The sequence below is a fragment of the Sander vitreus genome, chromosome 3, assembly GCF_031162955.1.
Source record: "Sander vitreus isolate 19-12246 chromosome 3, sanVit1, whole genome shotgun sequence".
Classification (NCBI taxonomy): Eukaryota; Metazoa; Chordata; class Actinopteri; order Perciformes; family Percidae; genus Sander; species Sander vitreus.
In genome coordinates this window covers 13,078,450-13,094,331 of record NC_135857.1, presented here as the reverse complement: position 1 = coordinate 13,094,331, position 15,882 = coordinate 13,078,450, and the positions used below count along the sequence as shown (strand labels likewise).

The following is a 15,882-nucleotide window of genomic DNA, read 5'->3' as shown; positions in this document are numbered from 1 at the left end:
ACATACTTGTCTAAGGTTACAACAATCGTTTAGAATGATATGTTAATAAGAGAAAGCGCTGTTTTAAGAGGATATTCTGTTTTAGAGCTAGCTACTCTGTCAGTTTAGTACTGCGAGAGAAAGGTGCCAGCTATTAGCTAATGCTAACAAGTAAATAGCTAGGTCAAAGCTTTCAAGAGCCCCTAAAAAAGAAATGACATATGGGGTATCTGGCAACATACAATAGAGCCGTCAGGGCCTTGATTAACTTATACATTTTGGTCAGTGCTAGAATAAACTACTGTAGCAGGTGTTTGATAAACGACGTGTGGTGAGATCCTGGACTTGAGTCAATGCTGTAGAAAGTTGTTCTGTAATCTTGAATGGCAAGTGTAATGGGCAACGGGAACTGTCTTTTTTTTACACACGATAATGCACCGTTTTGGCCACTGCATTGCTGTTCGTAGTCACTGTTTTGGTTGTTCAAGTTTTCTGTCTTCGGGTTCCCCCAGCAGTGTTTCTAACTTTGGGGAAGGATGACGAGCCAGCGCCGTGGGATCCATCTGGACCAATCAGAGCTGCTTTGCAAAAAAGGATGTGGTTTTTATGGCAACACTGGCTGGCAGGGCCTGTGCTCAAAGTGCTGGCGAGAGGAAAATCAAAGAGAAAAGCAAAAACAGATTCAGGAAGACTGGGCACTTGCTGAGAGGTTTGTATGCATCTGTGTGTCCTGTGTACAATTATTCCTCAAAGGCAAATACTCTGTCAATTATTCCTTTACCTCTTCATTTTGTTGGCTTGCTCTTTTGTCCGCCTGTCCATCTGACAGCTATTACAGTTGTACTCACTTTACCCCAGGCTGCAGAGAGAGGAAGAGGAAGCATATAGCAAACACCAGAAGGCCCAATCACAGCCTACCATCACACCCTTCAGCAAGTTTGAAGAAAGAAAAACTAAGGAAAAGTCCAGCAAAGTCAATACAGTTACAAAGTTTTTTACTCCTTCCACAAAAACGCCCCCCAAAAAAGGTACATACTATTGCACATGCTCAACTGCAAGAGATGCTAGTCATTTATCAAACCTTTATTTTTAAAGTTTTCATTGTTCTTGATTCAAACAATTACTGTATTGTTATCAAGTTATGGTGATATTTATACTCATTTAGCAAGTTAGGCTTGCTTTGATTGAACTTTCTCTCTGCCTGCATTTTTGTGGAATTGGTTCTGATGAGCTGAGTAACCTAAATACAAACTGTATAGAGTGCAGCATGTGGTGCAACTACCACATGTTGTAAGGGATATCAGGAGAAAATACTTAGTACATACTTTTTTATATATATAGCTTTGATTAGAGTAATATTATATGTCTTCCCCCAGATACTCCTTTTGACGCTCACTCCAGCCCAAGCCCCAGCTCCTCTACAAGCCGGCATTCTTCTGTGGGCAGTGACTATGCAACGCGGGAGTTCATTGATTTTCTCAAGCCGCTGAAGTCTGGCAGAGAGATCTTCAAACAGTGCCGGGCCTTCACTGAGAGCATGGTCTATAAGCGGGTGAGCTGAAGTGGATAATTGATCATGTTTTTGTGTGTTTGTAGGAACCATTTTATTCCTATGAATGAATAGTTATGCAAATCTGAACAGCCTGTTAACAAATTACTTTTGCTTCTATATTATTACTCAAAGTCATACAGCAATAGTCTGGATCGACAACGGCTCGGGTACAGGATAGTTCCGGCACCGCCGGAAGTCCCCCACTTTTCACTTTCTTTGTGTTAACGTTAAACTCTGGTTGCATCAAGCAACATTAACCGGAACCTCTGAGCAACGTTACACACTGAAAATGGCTTTAGTTTTAAGGAAAATTTGGATCGTGCAACAAGGCAGGCCTGCTTGGTTTGTTCCGGGAATGATTGTAAAGATTTACAAAGAATATGTTTACGGCATTTACTCTCTAACTGGGACGTTTTGGGACCGATTGGTGGGGATTTGCTATGAACAAAATTCACATGGCAATACACTGGTAAGAGCAAATTACATTTAACCATGTATCCAATGAATTCATATAGCTCACATTCCTGTATTGTGTGAACAGTTAACTTTATTTAATATTGTGTGCAGCGTTTTCTTTGCGGGGTGCAAATGTTCGACCAAAACAAGTTCCTTTCCGAGACCATTTTAAAGAGCCATGCTCGCTGTGTCCGGAGCTTAGAGCCGCCCAAGACGATTGTGACGATCCACAGCGCTGTATAGTCTCGCATTGCCAGACCTATCTCCACAGCGCTGCGGAGGAAGGTCTGGCAACAGGAGCATACACTCCTGGATAAGAGAAAAAACGGTGAGGGGTTGTTAGCAATTCTTTAAACCAATCAGAATCGTCTTGGGCGGCGCTAAGCTCCGGACACAGTGAGCATGGCTCTTTAAAATGGTCTCGGAAAGGAACTTGTTTTGGTCGAACATTTGCACCCCGCAAAGAAAACGCTGCATACAATATGATAGCATAGCAATGCTGATAGTTTTCAAGTCATTGTGATTGCACCATGTGTCTACTTTCACCAGTGTTTATCTTTACCACCTGTCCTTATTTATTTACTAAAGACTTCTCTGTTTTAACGTCGTAATCTCTGAATGAAATGAGCTTGTATTGCTTCAACTCAAATGGAAACGTTTATTATTTTTACATGACATTGTCCTTAAACCTAAAACAGCTAGTGAACTCTTGATTGCTTCCGATTGAGATGATGACTGTCACACAGTGTTGTCCCAAGCAACACTGTTTTTTAGATATCCAGTTTGATATCGACATTAACTATTTCTCCATTTAAAATTGCCCAGTAACTGCCACATTTAAACAGATAACATTATCAAAATTAAAATGATGCACGTTATATGACTCTGTCAAATTTGGGCTTGATTTTGACATCTGTTCCTGTACCATGAATGTATTTTTAAGCTAAAAAATTCAAATCTGATCTGTTTATTCCCATTCCTTGTTCAGGACATGGGTGCTGATGAGCTGTCAGAGTGTGTGCAGGACTTCTACCAGAACCTCTCAGACCGCCTCCACACCCAGTTCAAGGGTACTGCTTAACTCTTACACTTAAGAAGAATATAAACAGTGAATATCACTTACATTATTCAGTGTAAAATGTCTTTGCTCGGTATATCTTTGATCGTTGTGCTTCGGTTCCTAGGTTCATCAGATCATGTAGAGAGTGTTATGGATGAGGTAGAGAAGTACATGATGACTCGTCTCTATAAGGATGTCTTCTGTCCTGAGACCACAGACGACGAGAGGAAAGACCTGGCCATTCAGAAGAGAATCAGGTTAGCAAACAAAAGTTGTAATGATGCTTAAATTTGCTTTTCAGATAATCATTCATTTCTCTGCATTCCCTTTGAGCACTAGAAAACACATTTGCGGGCGAAATGACCGCAACTCAAAGTCTTTATTGTGATGTGTTACAGAGCCTTGCATTGGGTCACCATTGAGATGCTGTGTGTTCCTGTAGACGAGGAGATTGCTGAGGTGTCAGACAGCGTAGTCAAAGCCATCACGGGTAAGTCTCATTATTTTTCAGAAGGCCATGGTAGGACATCACCTCGTTATCTTGGCAGTAGCAATCCAGCAAGATTTTCAGATGAAACCATTTTGTTATCTTCTCAAATGTCGGCGTCATTTCAGATGTGATTGAGATGGATTCAAAGTGTGTGCCCAAGGAGAAGCTGGCATGCATCACCCGTTGCAGCAAGCACATCTTCAACGCCATCAAAATCAGCAAGAAAGAGGCTGCGTCTGCGGATGACTTCCTCCCCACGCTCATCTACATTGTGCTGAAAGCAAACCCTCCGCGACTGCAGTCCAACATCCAGTACATCACCCGCTTCAGCAACCCCAGCAGACTCATGACTGGAGAGGATGGTTACTACTTCACTAATCTGGTGAGGAAATGAGTACATGCTTGTATCTATGTGGTTTATTGTGTGTGACCCTAAGTCTCCGTTTCCACATTTTTTTGAAGAAGCTATGGGTCTGTCCAATTGTGTGGTGTTATCAAGCGCCTACCACCGGTGCTGAAAAATGAAGCCAATGCGGAAGTGACAGAAACACCTCTCTTTATCATTCAATACAGTTCAACAGCACCGCAAACTACATACTCCAAAATGATCATAACCTTGAATCAACACCTCTCGAAATAGTTTCAACAAAAAACAATTATAACCTCAAATTTTATTAAGACTGCACTAGTTTTAGCTAGGGCTACCTATTAAACTGGCAACTTAGTGTAAATAACATAAGCCAGATGTCCGATTTTTGTATCAGTCCAGCTCTTCTAGAAATCCACGTTTGAAGCAGCTGAGTCAAACAGCAGTCTCAATAAACCGTGATGCAATGTAGACATGTTAACATTTTGTGTAACATGTCTTGTGGCTTTATTTTGAAATTTTGAAAACCTTGCTTCACTGTGCTGTTGTTCACTCTGGTAGCAAAGTGGGAAAGACAGATTGAGATAAAGAAGTTACAGGTGGTTTAAAATTAAATACATGTATAGTATCTCACAAAAGTGAGTACACCCCTCACATTTTAGTAAATATTTAATCATATCTTTTAATGGGACAACACTGAAGAAATTACACTTTGCTACAATGTGAAGTATTAAGTGTACAGCTTGTATAACAGTGTAAATGTGCTGTCCCCTCAAAATAACTCAACACACAGCCATTAATGTCTAAACCGCTGGCAACACCCCTATGTTAAATTCCCATAGAGGCAGGCAGATTTTTATTTTTAAAGGCCAGTTATTTCATGGATCCAGGATACTATGCATCCTGATAAAGTTCCCTTGGCCTTTGGAATTAAAATAGCCAAGGCCAGGGGAACTTTATCAGGATGCATAGTATCCTGGATCCATGAAATAACTGGCCTTTAAAAATAAAAATCTGCCTGCCCATATTTCTTCAGTGTTGTCCCATTAAAAGATATATAATGAAATATTTACTAAAATGTGAAGGGTGTACTCACTTTTGTGAGATACTGCAAATGCTATTGCTTAATTATTTTTTTCCATTGCCCTAACCCACTGATACTTTATAACCAATTATATGAGAGACACAATAAAGAGATGGGGAATAACGAGCAACAAAGGTCCCTGGCCGGACACAGCGTTAGGGTTCTATGGGGCCTTAATCCACTAGTGTTTCACATTTGAATACATTTTTAAAAGTTTTAAAATATTTCCTTTTCTGGTCTGATGTTCTTCTGGTGTCGTCTGTCTTGTGATTGGTCAACAACTGCTTTCATTTTCATATATTTTTGTCAGTGTAAATGTAACAAACCTATTCACATTAAAAGGTCTAAAATAAGATCTGATTGCGTGAGACACGCGTCAACTGTCCAATAAAAACCAAATGCCGAAAAAAGTTACTTTTTTAATCTCAGAGAATCCGTTATCACACACTGATGATATCCATGTGAGATTTTCTTGTACTGACCCGCCACATCCCCTCTCCCCAGTGCTGTGCGGTGGCCTTCATTGAGAAGCTGGATGGCCAGTCTCTGAACCTGAGCTCTGAGGAGTTTGACCTGTACATGTCGGGCCAGGCATCCCCCCACTGGCCACAGTCCACTGGAGCTTCTTCCTGCTCCCCAGGCAGCGCTGCGCTCAGTCAGGTCCACAAACGGCTCGACGTGCTAACAGGGCTCGGGGAAAGGCAGGAGAGGGTCATGGAGAAGGCTCGCCAGTTGGAGAGCGACCTCATCGACTGGACAGACGAAGTGGAGCAGAAGGTGCAGAGCGTTCTGGAGAGCTTTCCAGCAGAGACACAAAACCCCACTGCAACCACGGCTAGTGGGACAACTTCTGCAGCATCATCAGCAATCGACTCTGATAATGTTGAGAATGAGCACCTGCCCCCACCACTGCTACCGCAAGTGTTTGCTGGCTGATGTGCTCTGCTCCAAAAACAATAAAAATAAAAAAGTCCTCTGGAGACTTTACTTCACCTTTCCACTTTTCCCTGGTGTTAAACGTTGCTGTCCGTATGCACATAAAGGACCCATCTGATGTGGACCCTCTTTCCACTCCGGCCATCTTTATTCCATTCATCCATCCATAGTCCAAGAGGCCCTGAAATGATACTGAACAGTAACGCAACTATTACATTAGAATAGTCTGGCAGAGAGTTAGATGAGAAGATCACTGGCGTCTCTCATGTCTGTACAGTAAATGTGATGCTTAGCTTGAAACAGAAGGGAAACGCCTAGCCTGGCTCTGTCAAAAGGTAACAAAAAGCAAATCATCATTTCCCAAAATGTCTCAGAGAGAGTCCCCGCGACCACTTCCACTTTAAGTATTTTTGCCCTGGTTGCAAAAGTTCCGGTGCAGCATTTGTGGTAAAGCCCTGATGTTTTGCTTCTATTTCAGTTTCAGGATAAGCAGATTTATACTGGCATCCTTGACCCAGTCATGTCCTTTGGTGTTCCCAGGCTAAAGGGGAAATATAACCCCAGCGTGCTCTGACTGGTGCTTTCTCCTTTCAAGTGAGATGTGCAGGGAAACCTTTCACAGATTGGCATCCAGGAGACACATCTGTTGGTCAACCTTGTAGTTACATTTAAGCAGACGGTATAAATTGTTGGATGTGATTTTTAAACCTGTTTCTGTCATTATTCGTGGCTTTCGGAGAAGGTTTTTGTTATTATATTGTGATGTCCCTAGGTAAATTGACCAGTGGAGGCTCAAATGGACATACAAAGCCCAAGTAACCCCTAATAGGGAATTTCCAGTCAAATATGTTATTGGCAAAGGAAATGAAGAAATCTGTATAATGCAAAACGTAACTTCCCCTCAGTAAAATAACCCTCCAGCTCATGCTCGTTATTTGTGCTGTGTTGACTGTGTATTTCCCTGTCTTGCAGAGAAATATCCAGAGAGATGTGCGTGTGTGACAGTTGTGTGTGTGTGTGTGTGTGTGTGTGTGTGTGTGTGTGTGTGTGTGTGTGTGTGTGAATGTAACGGGTGTTGCATGGTCATGTTCCGTTAATGTCGGTAAATCATAAAGTAGTGTGTATGGATATTGTGGTCTTATTTTCATGGCAGACCTCACTCTCCAGCCATAAGCTGGATGTACAGAAGTGATTTTATTTTTCTATAGAGTGGCAGGTATCAATTATTTTGGATGCAATAGGAGATATTAATCCTGTAATATTTACAGTAGTACTCTGGTTAAAAGAACATTGCTTGAAGACATGTTACATGATTTCTAATGATTGAATCGTAAAATCTTCATCTATTCATTTATATTTTCTAGAGGGTGTCCCATAAAAAACAATCAGTTTTTAGGTGATTTGTTTGGGGTTTTATACTCCGTTGGAGCTGTTGTATTAAGTCGGTAAGAAGTCAAAGATGATGCTGTTTCCTGTATCACAATGAGCTCCTAAGGCCGGTTGCTTTACTAGTGCAGAAAAATTCACATAACCAACTTTATTTATTTTGAAGCACTTTTCCGTTTGATTTTAAATCTCTTAATTTAAAAGTACATTTCATGAAGGAAGTAATGGCTACATTCAGTTAAAAGGATAATTGGTAAAAACCGTGTTGTTTAACAATGTCTTTGTATTTGGCAGTCATGTACAGAGTGGCAGAAATGTTTGGGAGAGTTGTTTGTTTTCCTTTGCTCATGAGCTAAGATTTCCTTGTGTTGCTAGAATTGAATCTTTTTTTTATTCCTATTAGCAGCACGTATAGTTATTGTGCAGTTGCTGTCCAATATTAGTTTGAGAAAGGACTTTTAATGCAAACCTAAACAATAGCTTGAATAACTTAATATTGCACTGTATGCACAAGCCATTTATCAGGTATTTTAAGGAAGTTTAAAACATCTTTGTAATCTAATAGGTTTGTTATTGTATCACATGGGAGAAAGTAACGCAATACTGTCTTTTATTTAAATGTAACTTATTGGGGCAGTATTGGTTTATTTGCCTCTATGGGTGTGTGATGCTGATGATGATGAATACAAATTTAAAATGCATGTGCACTCGGGTGCAGTTCCTGTTCATCATGTAGTTTCACATGACTTGTGATTTTGCAAGCTAGGAATAAATAAGGAGTTGGCACACTGATAATTATATGGCTACTATTTATACAGTTCTGTATCATGGTGGAGTAATGAAAAAAAAAGTAATTGTAAAAGTTTAACAAAATGTAACATTCTGCAATTCATGAACCTTTTCTGCCAGTGTATACTCATATTATTTTCATTTTGGAAATGGTCAATAGGCTCTTGCAGACTAAACGTTTGTAAATGTATTAAGTAATCTCAGATTTGCTGTATAGTTAATAATAAAAGCCTAAATACAGTGAAACATTTTAATCTTACAGCAAAGAGGAAGAAAACAGATGGACTATTTAAAATAATAAAAACAGTTAGAAAATACATTATGAAGCTGTATACAATATATTTGACAGTATTTAGAGTATGTCTGAGTAAGACCAATCAAAGTGACTTTTTAGTGTGAATTTATTTCTGTCCTCTATACTTCTAGCTGTCTGTGGTGAGATTTTGTTCAACTTAAATGTAAAAAAGACTTTATTCAGACCACAAGGGGAAATTACAGTTTTTTTCACTCTGTTGTTAGTTATTACAATACAAACAGGCCCGAAATGTACACACGCCTAGGACCTATACATGCACTAATGGTGAGTTGTCAGAGTGAGGGGGCTGCCCTTGACAGGCACCACGCTTGGGGGGAGGCGGGTTGGCGGTTTGGTGCCTTGCTCAAGGGCCCCTTGGCTGTGCCCAGTAGGTGAACTGACACTTCTTCTAACCCCAGCTACCAGTCCTCACTCCGTACTTGGTCTGCATGGTGACCCTCCGGTTCCCTAACCAAGTCCCTGCCACACCAGTATTATTGTTAAAATATACAACATATACATGAAGAAAGACCAACATAGTAGAATTTCTTTAGAGAGTTTTTTTCAATGCCAAAAATTCGCTCAGGTCATTGGAGAGAGATTTACAGTAAGCACTTATTTAGTCCTTTTTCAACACAACATATATTGTGATTTGTTTCATAAGACTTCCCGTGTTTATTTCTCAATGGGTGTTGGTGCATTTGAACTGAAATTCAGAATCAGTGAAAATAGGGTGTGTTTCTTTCACTTCCCTTTGTTTTTCACTGACATTTCCAGGAAATATACTTTAGATGGGGTCAAGGAATTAAGTAGACATGAAGAAAAGACTAAAAAGGATATAATTATAAAATTAACATATATATATTTGTTATATCGATAACAAAAGGAGATAGTCCCTTATATTGTAATACCCATCCATTCTTGTTTGTTGTTTTAAAAAAAGAAAAAAGTAATCCCCTTTAGGTTTCTATCAAAGTATGCTCACAGTTCAAAAATACACTTATGTCAGAAATGAAAGCGTTATTTCTGAAAAAAGGGATATCCTGTGTGATGTGTTGGAACATCATTTTCACTTCCCTCCCCACTAGAAATAAATTAATCTACCTCAGTCTCTGTTTCTCACAAATATTAAAAATGGACACTGTCATTTCCCTCCTCGGTGAGTTTTCATCCGTTCGTTCGTAATATCTCACAAATGTATCACTGTGTTTAAAATATTGTTTTCTACTTTTATTTGTCTCATGCTGGATTATTTTCCCTTTTCAGTTCTTTCAACACTACCACAGCTTGTAGTAACACAGGGTATGTACTACCTATTCTTTATTAAATTCTAGATATGGAACAACTTCACATAACTAAATGTTAACCTTTGTAAGCATACTGTATACTGTATCAATAGAATCAATCAATCCACTGAACAGATGGCATTATGTGATTTTAAGTTCATGAGCTAAACATTAACATTTATAATCGAAACCATGCAGGTATACAGATTTTTTTGGGGGGATATACTTCCCCGGCAAACCCATCTGTGTTTGTCTCCTTAGCTCCCCTTGTGACCTCGTTCAGAGCTGTATTGGAAATGGTGTCAGGGGATTCAAGGATCTTCTCTGGAGAGAGTGTCCGGCTGACATGCAGCATTCCTGATGCCCACAAGTCCTCCTGGACCTACCTGTGGTTCAGGGAATCTAAGCAGCTCTCACAGTCTGGGAAGGACCTCATTCTGTGGAATGCCAAGGTTCAAGAGAGTGGGAAATTTTACTGCCAGGGAGTGAGGGACACATTAGTGGGAAACATACACACTCTCCAAAGTCTGCCTTTGGAGATTTATGTGGATGGTAAGATCTTGTTTATCAGTTTCATTTCATTAGAAATCTCCTTGATTCACATGTCAGACCCTCTTCTTCCTCTTTTTCCTACTTCTGCTACTCCCGTCAACTCTGAGAATTGGGAACCATTGAACTTCAGCTGCTTTTAAATATAGTATGGTGCCCCGTTGTGTGTTTGTTTTTAGAAAACGTGACCAAGTTTTGGTCACATTTAAAACACGCTACCATTGGCCTGTTTTATTACTGTAAATATCAATATAAGAGCACAAGATGTTATTTCAATGTCACTTTCTTCTCTGTAATCCTTGTTCAGGAGGGTGGGCTATCCTGCAAGTCCCACCTCATCCCGGCCTCGTCGGAGAAACCTTAAAGGTCACATGTCGCGTCCGACGTGCATCCGAACTTCATGAGGTGATTCTGTACAAAGATGGCGTTGAAGTCATGAGACAGAATGGCCTCCACCCACATTTCTACCTGAATAGCTTGACCCTCGAGGACCAAGGAATTTATTCTTGTAGGGCATCGTGGGATGAAGGCAGACGTACACGCTCTGTAATTTCAGCTGACGCTTCAGTGCAGGTCTTAGGTGAGTTTACATTCTGGATTGCATATGCTGAGTTTGGTGAATTTGCACACGTTAAATGTATAGTTAGACACTTTAGGAAATGCACTTATTGGCTTTCTTGCCAAAAGTTAGAAGAGCAATACCACTCTTGTATCTGAGAGTAGTATTGATCTTTTCAACTAACTCTCGGCAAGAAAGTGAAGAGCCTTTCCCATAATGTTGAACCATTCCCATAATATCTTAGCATAATTAAGTGCTAAAATAAAAAAAATGTCAACATTCTTTTAAACTATTTTGATGTGTCAGTAATGTTTCTTCTTCTGTGGCTCTATCTCAGAGATTCTGTCGCAGCCAGTTTTGGAGATTGTTGCAGACAATAACTTGATTCCAGTAAAGAAGATGAAGCTCATATGCCACCTCAAATACAACGCCCGTGCTCCTGCCCCTGCAATACACTTCTATTTCTACAAGAATAACAATCGACTGGGAACAGCAACCTCTGAGAACCATGATCTGGTCCAACGGACTCCAGGCCAATACAGCTGCAAGGCCAAGGTGCCTGAGTTGGGCATCTCCAGGTGGAGTGAACCTGAAAGCTTTGGACAAGTAACAGGTACATATAAGTAAATGTAACCTGCTGGGTGTCCTTGACTAAAAGTTCAAACCTAAAGTGTCAAAATTGCAAATTGCGAAACCTCTGAGGTCAAATTTTCTTTGATCCAATAGGACCACAGATGCTGATGCCTCACACTTTTCATACCAAGGACCCATGGCCTTTAGCTCCTACAATCTCATCCCCAGTGCTCTCCCAGCCTCCTTCAGCTGAGCCAAAAGCAGCCTGGCCCTCTCCTCACCGATCCACTTTTATTCAGCCTACTGAAGTGAGCACCCAATCTACAGCTCCTTCACTGAAGCCTTCACAGCCAGCACCAAGCACTCTGCTATCTAGAGTCCAGTCTCTCACACAAACTGCTATTCCTCCCCACCTCAATATTTCTGAGGAATCTGATAATATGTCTGGAGGATCTGATATGTCTAGAGGATCTGGTGACATGCCTTAGGTCTCTCCAGACACTGTCCTATGGTGACAAGTTATCAGCAATTACAGAAAATACATGATCCTGAATCAATGTAATAGCATGCAACTGGCACATCTTTAGCTATCTGATATCAATCATATGTACACTGTGCTGCCAGTGCACACTTTTTATATGGTTAATTGTGTAATATTAATTCTACATGTTACCAAGTGTCAAATTTATGATCTCATCTGTACAAAACTAACTGGATCCGTAGTGCTGGGAATAATAATAATGTCATATTGTGCAAGCAAATAAAGCATGAATCATACAGTATGTACTACTGGATTTTATTTTTACTGAACTCTTTTTTACAACCCTATTGTACAATATATAGTAGTCCTCATGCAATACTGCTTTCTTATTAGAAGTATTGGTATAATAGCATGGGTAGTGGATTTACAGTAAGAATAATAATACAGTTATAGGTCACAGTGATAGTCTCTGTATACTTGCACATACACATGCATCATATATTTGTATGTAAGATTTCAATTTATGGTGAATATTGGCATGTTTGCCCTTAGTTACCTTTGTCATTTTGCAAACATTTTTATAGTGTAGTTTTTTTTTATTGTCTTCTTCCCCTAATTACCTGGGAGGCAATGTGTGTGGCTTTTTTACCACATTTTTTGGACTGGACAATATACCCCAATATATTTATAGACCTTTTTTTTATGCATGTTACGTGATGAAGGTTGTGTATAAAAATGTTGTATTTATACAATCAGTAAACAAGACTTTTGTTTTTACTCAGAGGGCAACAGGTAAAATAAGAAGATACTAAATATGACCTTGATATTGCCAGTCCTTACATTTTCATACTAGTGTGCAGTAAAGCTTTTACAGCAGTTCATAAGTAATGAATGTAGTGTAGCACCACCAGTATTTGTCCTTTTCAGGGATGGAACAGTCCAGTAGAAGAAAATATTTTTCATTAGAGAGTCAGATCGTGTCTGAGTAAAGCAGAAATCCAGAGAAGATGCTGTCATCATCATTGCTGGCATACGCCCCATTCCAGTCTCTGAGCGTCTCCATCCACACCTGATCACCCACCGCCAGCCGCAGCACCACCAGAGTGGACGCCTGGTCGATGTCTTGACCGTACAGAGAGTCCCGCGTCCTTACCCGCCGTGACCCGTTCACTACCAGCGTGGCTCGCAGTGGCTGATTGCGTACGGTGATGTGGTAGGAGAAGACATAAACCCCGGCGTGGATGCATGTAAAGCTACTGGAAGTGACATTGAAGTGGTTCTCTTCGTTGTAGAAGACTTTGTCAAAGTGGATTGGGAAGCCAGAGGGAGGGAAGGACTTTCTTGGAGAGATTCCTACACTGAAGGCTGAGCGTTTCTGGGGAACCCCTGATCCCTTAGCTCCTTTGACTCCACGAATGCCCCGCTCACCTCTCATCCCAGGGTAACCTCTGTCCCCTTTTGGCCCAAGCATCCCTCTTATGCCTTGTGGTCCCTGAGGTCCTGTAAACCCTGGTTCTCCTTGTGGTCCAACAGGTCCCTGATCCCCTCGGAGGCCTACCGGACCTGGGGAACCATGCTTGCCATTCATTCCTGGAATGCCCATCCCTCCTGGAATGCCAGGTGACCCAGTGTCCCCTCGCTCACCTTTCTGTCCTCTCTCCCCGAACGTGCCACACTCCCCCTTATCCCCCTTGTCTCCTTTAGGACCTATCTCAACAGCCATTCCTGGAGGTCCAGCTGGCCCCTCTTTTCCCGGTTCTCCTTTCTCACCAGCAGTCCCATTCTGGCCAGGTTCCCCTTTCACCCCACTATCACCTTTGACACCTTGCGACCCTATCTCACCTTTCTCACCTTTTGAGCCAACATCACCTGCAAGGTAAGGAAAACTATATCAGAACTGTTGAAGTATGGAAACAATATCAAACAATTCAACAATCACCGGATCAAGTTGGCACCTTTTTGTCCTGGTTTCCCTGGGACTCCTGGTGGCCCGCCTGGCCCACTGCTTCCTCTGTCACCTCTATCCCCTGAGACATTGATTCAATGAATAATATCCAACATAAGCAATGTGAATATTTTAATTTGTTTAACTAGTGAAGAAGAACAATATATTTGATGGGGCCTTTGTAAACTGACTATTCTGAATCACCGTTGTGTTGTGGCCCCTGGGCTTTATGTGTTGTGCCCAGGGGCCCATTGTTTTCGTAATATGTCTTTGTAATGTATGCTACATCATGGTTGCATTCTTTTAATATATGATAATATAATTGTAATGTTTATGTAATAAGCAATTTTAAATGTTTATTTAAATTAATTAAAATGTAACCATATTTTACTCACCTCTGTCTCCTCTTAACCCCATAGGACCACTCACTCCCGGTGGTCCAGGTAAACCAGCTGCTCCTGTAAGGCCTCTTTCACCAGGTGGCCCTACATAAGGAAACGTAGGCTAAGTTCAAAATGTTGACAGCAAACAAATGAATTGATTAAATCAAAAGCATTTTTCTCAAATGCCCTTTATCAGTGAGTATTATACCTGTCATGCCTCTGTCTCCCTTTGGCCCCCTGGGGCCTCTCTCAGGTGGACAGCACTCGCAGAAGTTGAAATAGCACTCGTTGTAATCTAGAGTGTAATTCTCAGGGCCAGCACCAGGGGGCTCGGTGCTGTCTGTGTAGTACTGTGGAGGGACCTGATTTGGATAGGTGGTCCTCTCTGTGGTGGGCAGCGGATGGGGCTCCACAGGATTTGCGCTCGGCACTATCTTGAGAGTCTTGGGCATGCTGGTGGTCACAGGGCTGTGCACGGTGATCTGAGGTACAGGTTTCTTGGTGTACTGGTACTTTGGCTTCTGTGTAGTCTTAGCTTCAGCGCAGGACACCACAGTGAGTGTAACCACAACTACAGCCACAAGGGTAGACTGACAGGAGATAATCCTCATGGTTGACTGGGATCTGAGAACAGAGTTTTTACAAAAATAGCACATCTGATCAGCAGTTCGCTGTTGCAAAACACTCAGCACTACCAAGTTACCTCTCCTCTCATCTACTATCATTCTCCATGTTTCTTCAATTCTGATTATTTTTCTCTGTTTCTCTGTTTCCACTTGTGTGCTTTCTACACCGCTAATTTCAGGTTGGAGCTACTTTGTTTCTCAGTCATGTGCCATTGTGACTCGAAAAGTCTGCAGTTTGACTATTCAAAGCTGATTTTATGGCTTTTATCAGTAAATTCTGCTGCTACAACGTTTAACTGCAATGACACTCTGCATATTCATCATCTTTATCAAGTTCAGTACGCTCCTCAACATATGTCATTCTTTACACATAAAAACAATAATTTAATAAGTAACCCATCAATCAACTTGCTGTGCAAAATGTATAATTTAACAAAATGAATAAGACTCACCCAGTTATGCATAAGTGGTAGGTCATTTATCCTCTCTAGCGGTTTGCAGGCAGCACCAGGAGCTCCAGGTCTCTCTGATATCTCTGCCAGGCTTGGGAAAAAGAACATCCCCACCAATGAGGGTGTTTGCTGGAAGCACAGGGGGAGGTCTGAAATCCAACTACGGCGGGCTGGAGCTGACCCAAGGAGAACCACTGTGCTGTGGCCCATTCTCTGTACCCCTGTTGTGTAGAAAGGTGCTTTTGTGACACGGGATACAGCGCCCGCCAGGAGCACTCCCTCGCTGCGAGCTAGGCGAGGAGCAAAGGCCGTGGGGCAATGGGTCACCCGATATGGGAGGCATTCCTCCAACATCCAACCTACTACCCAGGCTCTTAGGGTGGGACAAAGCCAAGCAAAGAGGGTTCTATGACAGAGGCCAGAGCACTACAACACTACAACTCTTTTTTGAAGCGTAAGTTTGGACAGTATTCTGCATGAAGGTGCAAACTGTTTTGTACAGATCTTTTACACTCAGTTGCATGTTGACATTTTAAAGTACGCCTAGATATCTGCAGCAATTGAATTTAAAATGACTAAGATCTGCAAACTGGCGTGCAGCACAGGGGGCTAAGTATTTACAATCTACTGGTAC

The 15,882-nt window shown here is 41.4% G+C and overlaps 3 protein-coding genes and 1 long non-coding RNA gene across 5 annotated transcripts in view; 2 read left to right on the top strand and 2 right to left on the bottom strand.

The window, feature by feature from the left end:
* The window catches only part of LOC144515324 (uncharacterized), a 4,711-nt gene extending 1,526 nt beyond the window's left edge, over positions 1–3,185 (bottom strand). Inside the window, exons 1-3 of the long non-coding RNA XR_013501735.1 lie at positions 3,111–3,185; positions 761–838; positions 1–622 (exon numbers count right to left, since the gene is read on the bottom strand). The exon at positions 1–622 is cut by the window's left edge and continues 1,526 nt beyond it. This is a non-coding gene — a long non-coding RNA (uncharacterized LOC144515324). The remainder of the gene's footprint in view (positions 623–760; positions 839–3,110) is intronic.
* On the top strand, positions 516–8,345 carry LOC144515322 (rab5 GDP/GTP exchange factor-like). Of its 2 annotated transcripts, none has more exons than XM_078246058.1 (8): positions 516–688; positions 838–1,007; positions 1,356–1,531; positions 2,976–3,057; positions 3,172–3,304; positions 3,446–3,537; positions 3,663–3,919; positions 5,493–8,345. In XM_078246058.1, the coding sequence occupies exons 1-8, from the start codon at positions 516–518 to the stop codon at positions 5,922–5,924; spliced, it is 1,515 nt and encodes a 504-aa protein (XP_078102184.1). In that variant the 3' UTR covers positions 5,925–8,345. The 2 variants fall into 2 exon arrangements, with proteins under 2 accessions (XP_078102184.1, XP_078102185.1); XM_078246059.1 differs by having other exon boundaries at positions 586–692.
* A 1,134-nt stretch (positions 8,346–9,479) lies between these two features.
* LOC144515323 (high affinity immunoglobulin gamma Fc receptor I-like) lies at positions 9,480–12,140 on the top strand. The gene is made up of 6 exons (XM_078246061.1): positions 9,480–9,553; positions 9,661–9,696; positions 9,942–10,232; positions 10,537–10,809; positions 11,126–11,401; positions 11,515–12,140. The coding sequence occupies exons 1-6, from the start codon at positions 9,529–9,531 to the stop codon at positions 11,847–11,849; spliced, it is 1,236 nt and encodes a 411-aa protein (XP_078102187.1). The 5' UTR covers positions 9,480–9,528; the 3' UTR covers positions 11,850–12,140.
* A 624-nt stretch (positions 12,141–12,764) lies between these two features.
* Positions 12,765–15,602, bottom strand: otol1b (otolin 1b). Its single transcript, XM_078245191.1, has 5 exons — positions 15,430–15,602; positions 14,379–14,794; positions 14,183–14,272; positions 13,798–13,869; positions 12,765–13,711 (listed from the first exon to the last, which is right to left on the bottom strand). Exons 1-5 carry the CDS (start codon positions 15,600–15,602, stop codon positions 12,813–12,815), a joined length of 1,650 nt encoding a protein of 549 aa, XP_078101317.1. The 3' UTR covers positions 12,765–12,812.
* Between the last annotated feature and the right edge of the window lie 280 nt (positions 15,603–15,882).

Bases quoted from the DNA above. Each gene is read 5' to 3' on its own strand.
- LOC144515322 (XM_078246058.1), top strand. From the start codon at position 516: ATGACGAGCCAGCGCCGTGGGATCCATCTGGACCAATCAGAGCTGCTT. The intron at 1,532-2,975 runs GTGAGCTGAAGT...TTCCTTGTTCAG, and splicing joins AGAGCATGGTCTATAAGCGG to GACATGGGTGCTGATGAGCT. The intron at 3,920-5,492 runs GTGAGGAAATGA...CCCTCTCCCCAG, and splicing joins GTTACTACTTCACTAATCTG to TGCTGTGCGGTGGCCTTCAT.
- LOC144515323 (XM_078246061.1), top strand. From the start codon at position 9,529: ATGGACACTGTCATTTCCCTCCTCG. The intron at 9,554-9,660 runs GTGAGTTTTCAT...TTCCCTTTTCAG, and splicing joins CACTGTCATTTCCCTCCTCG to TTCTTTCAACACTACCACAG. The intron at 9,697-9,941 runs GTATGTACTACC...TTGTCTCCTTAG, and splicing joins ACAGCTTGTAGTAACACAGG to CTCCCCTTGTGACCTCGTTC.
- otol1b (XM_078245191.1), bottom strand. From the start codon at position 15,602: ATGTTGGAGGAATGCCTCCCATATCGGGTGACCCATTGCCCCACGGCC. The intron at 14,795-15,429 runs GTCAGCTCCAGC...CTCTGTTCTCAG, and splicing joins AGCACAGTGGTTCTCCTTGG to ATCCCAGTCAACCATGAGGA. The intron at 13,870-14,182 runs GTGAGTAAAATA...TCAATGTCTCAG, and splicing joins GGGGTTAAGAGGAGACAGAG to GGGATAGAGGTGACAGAGGA.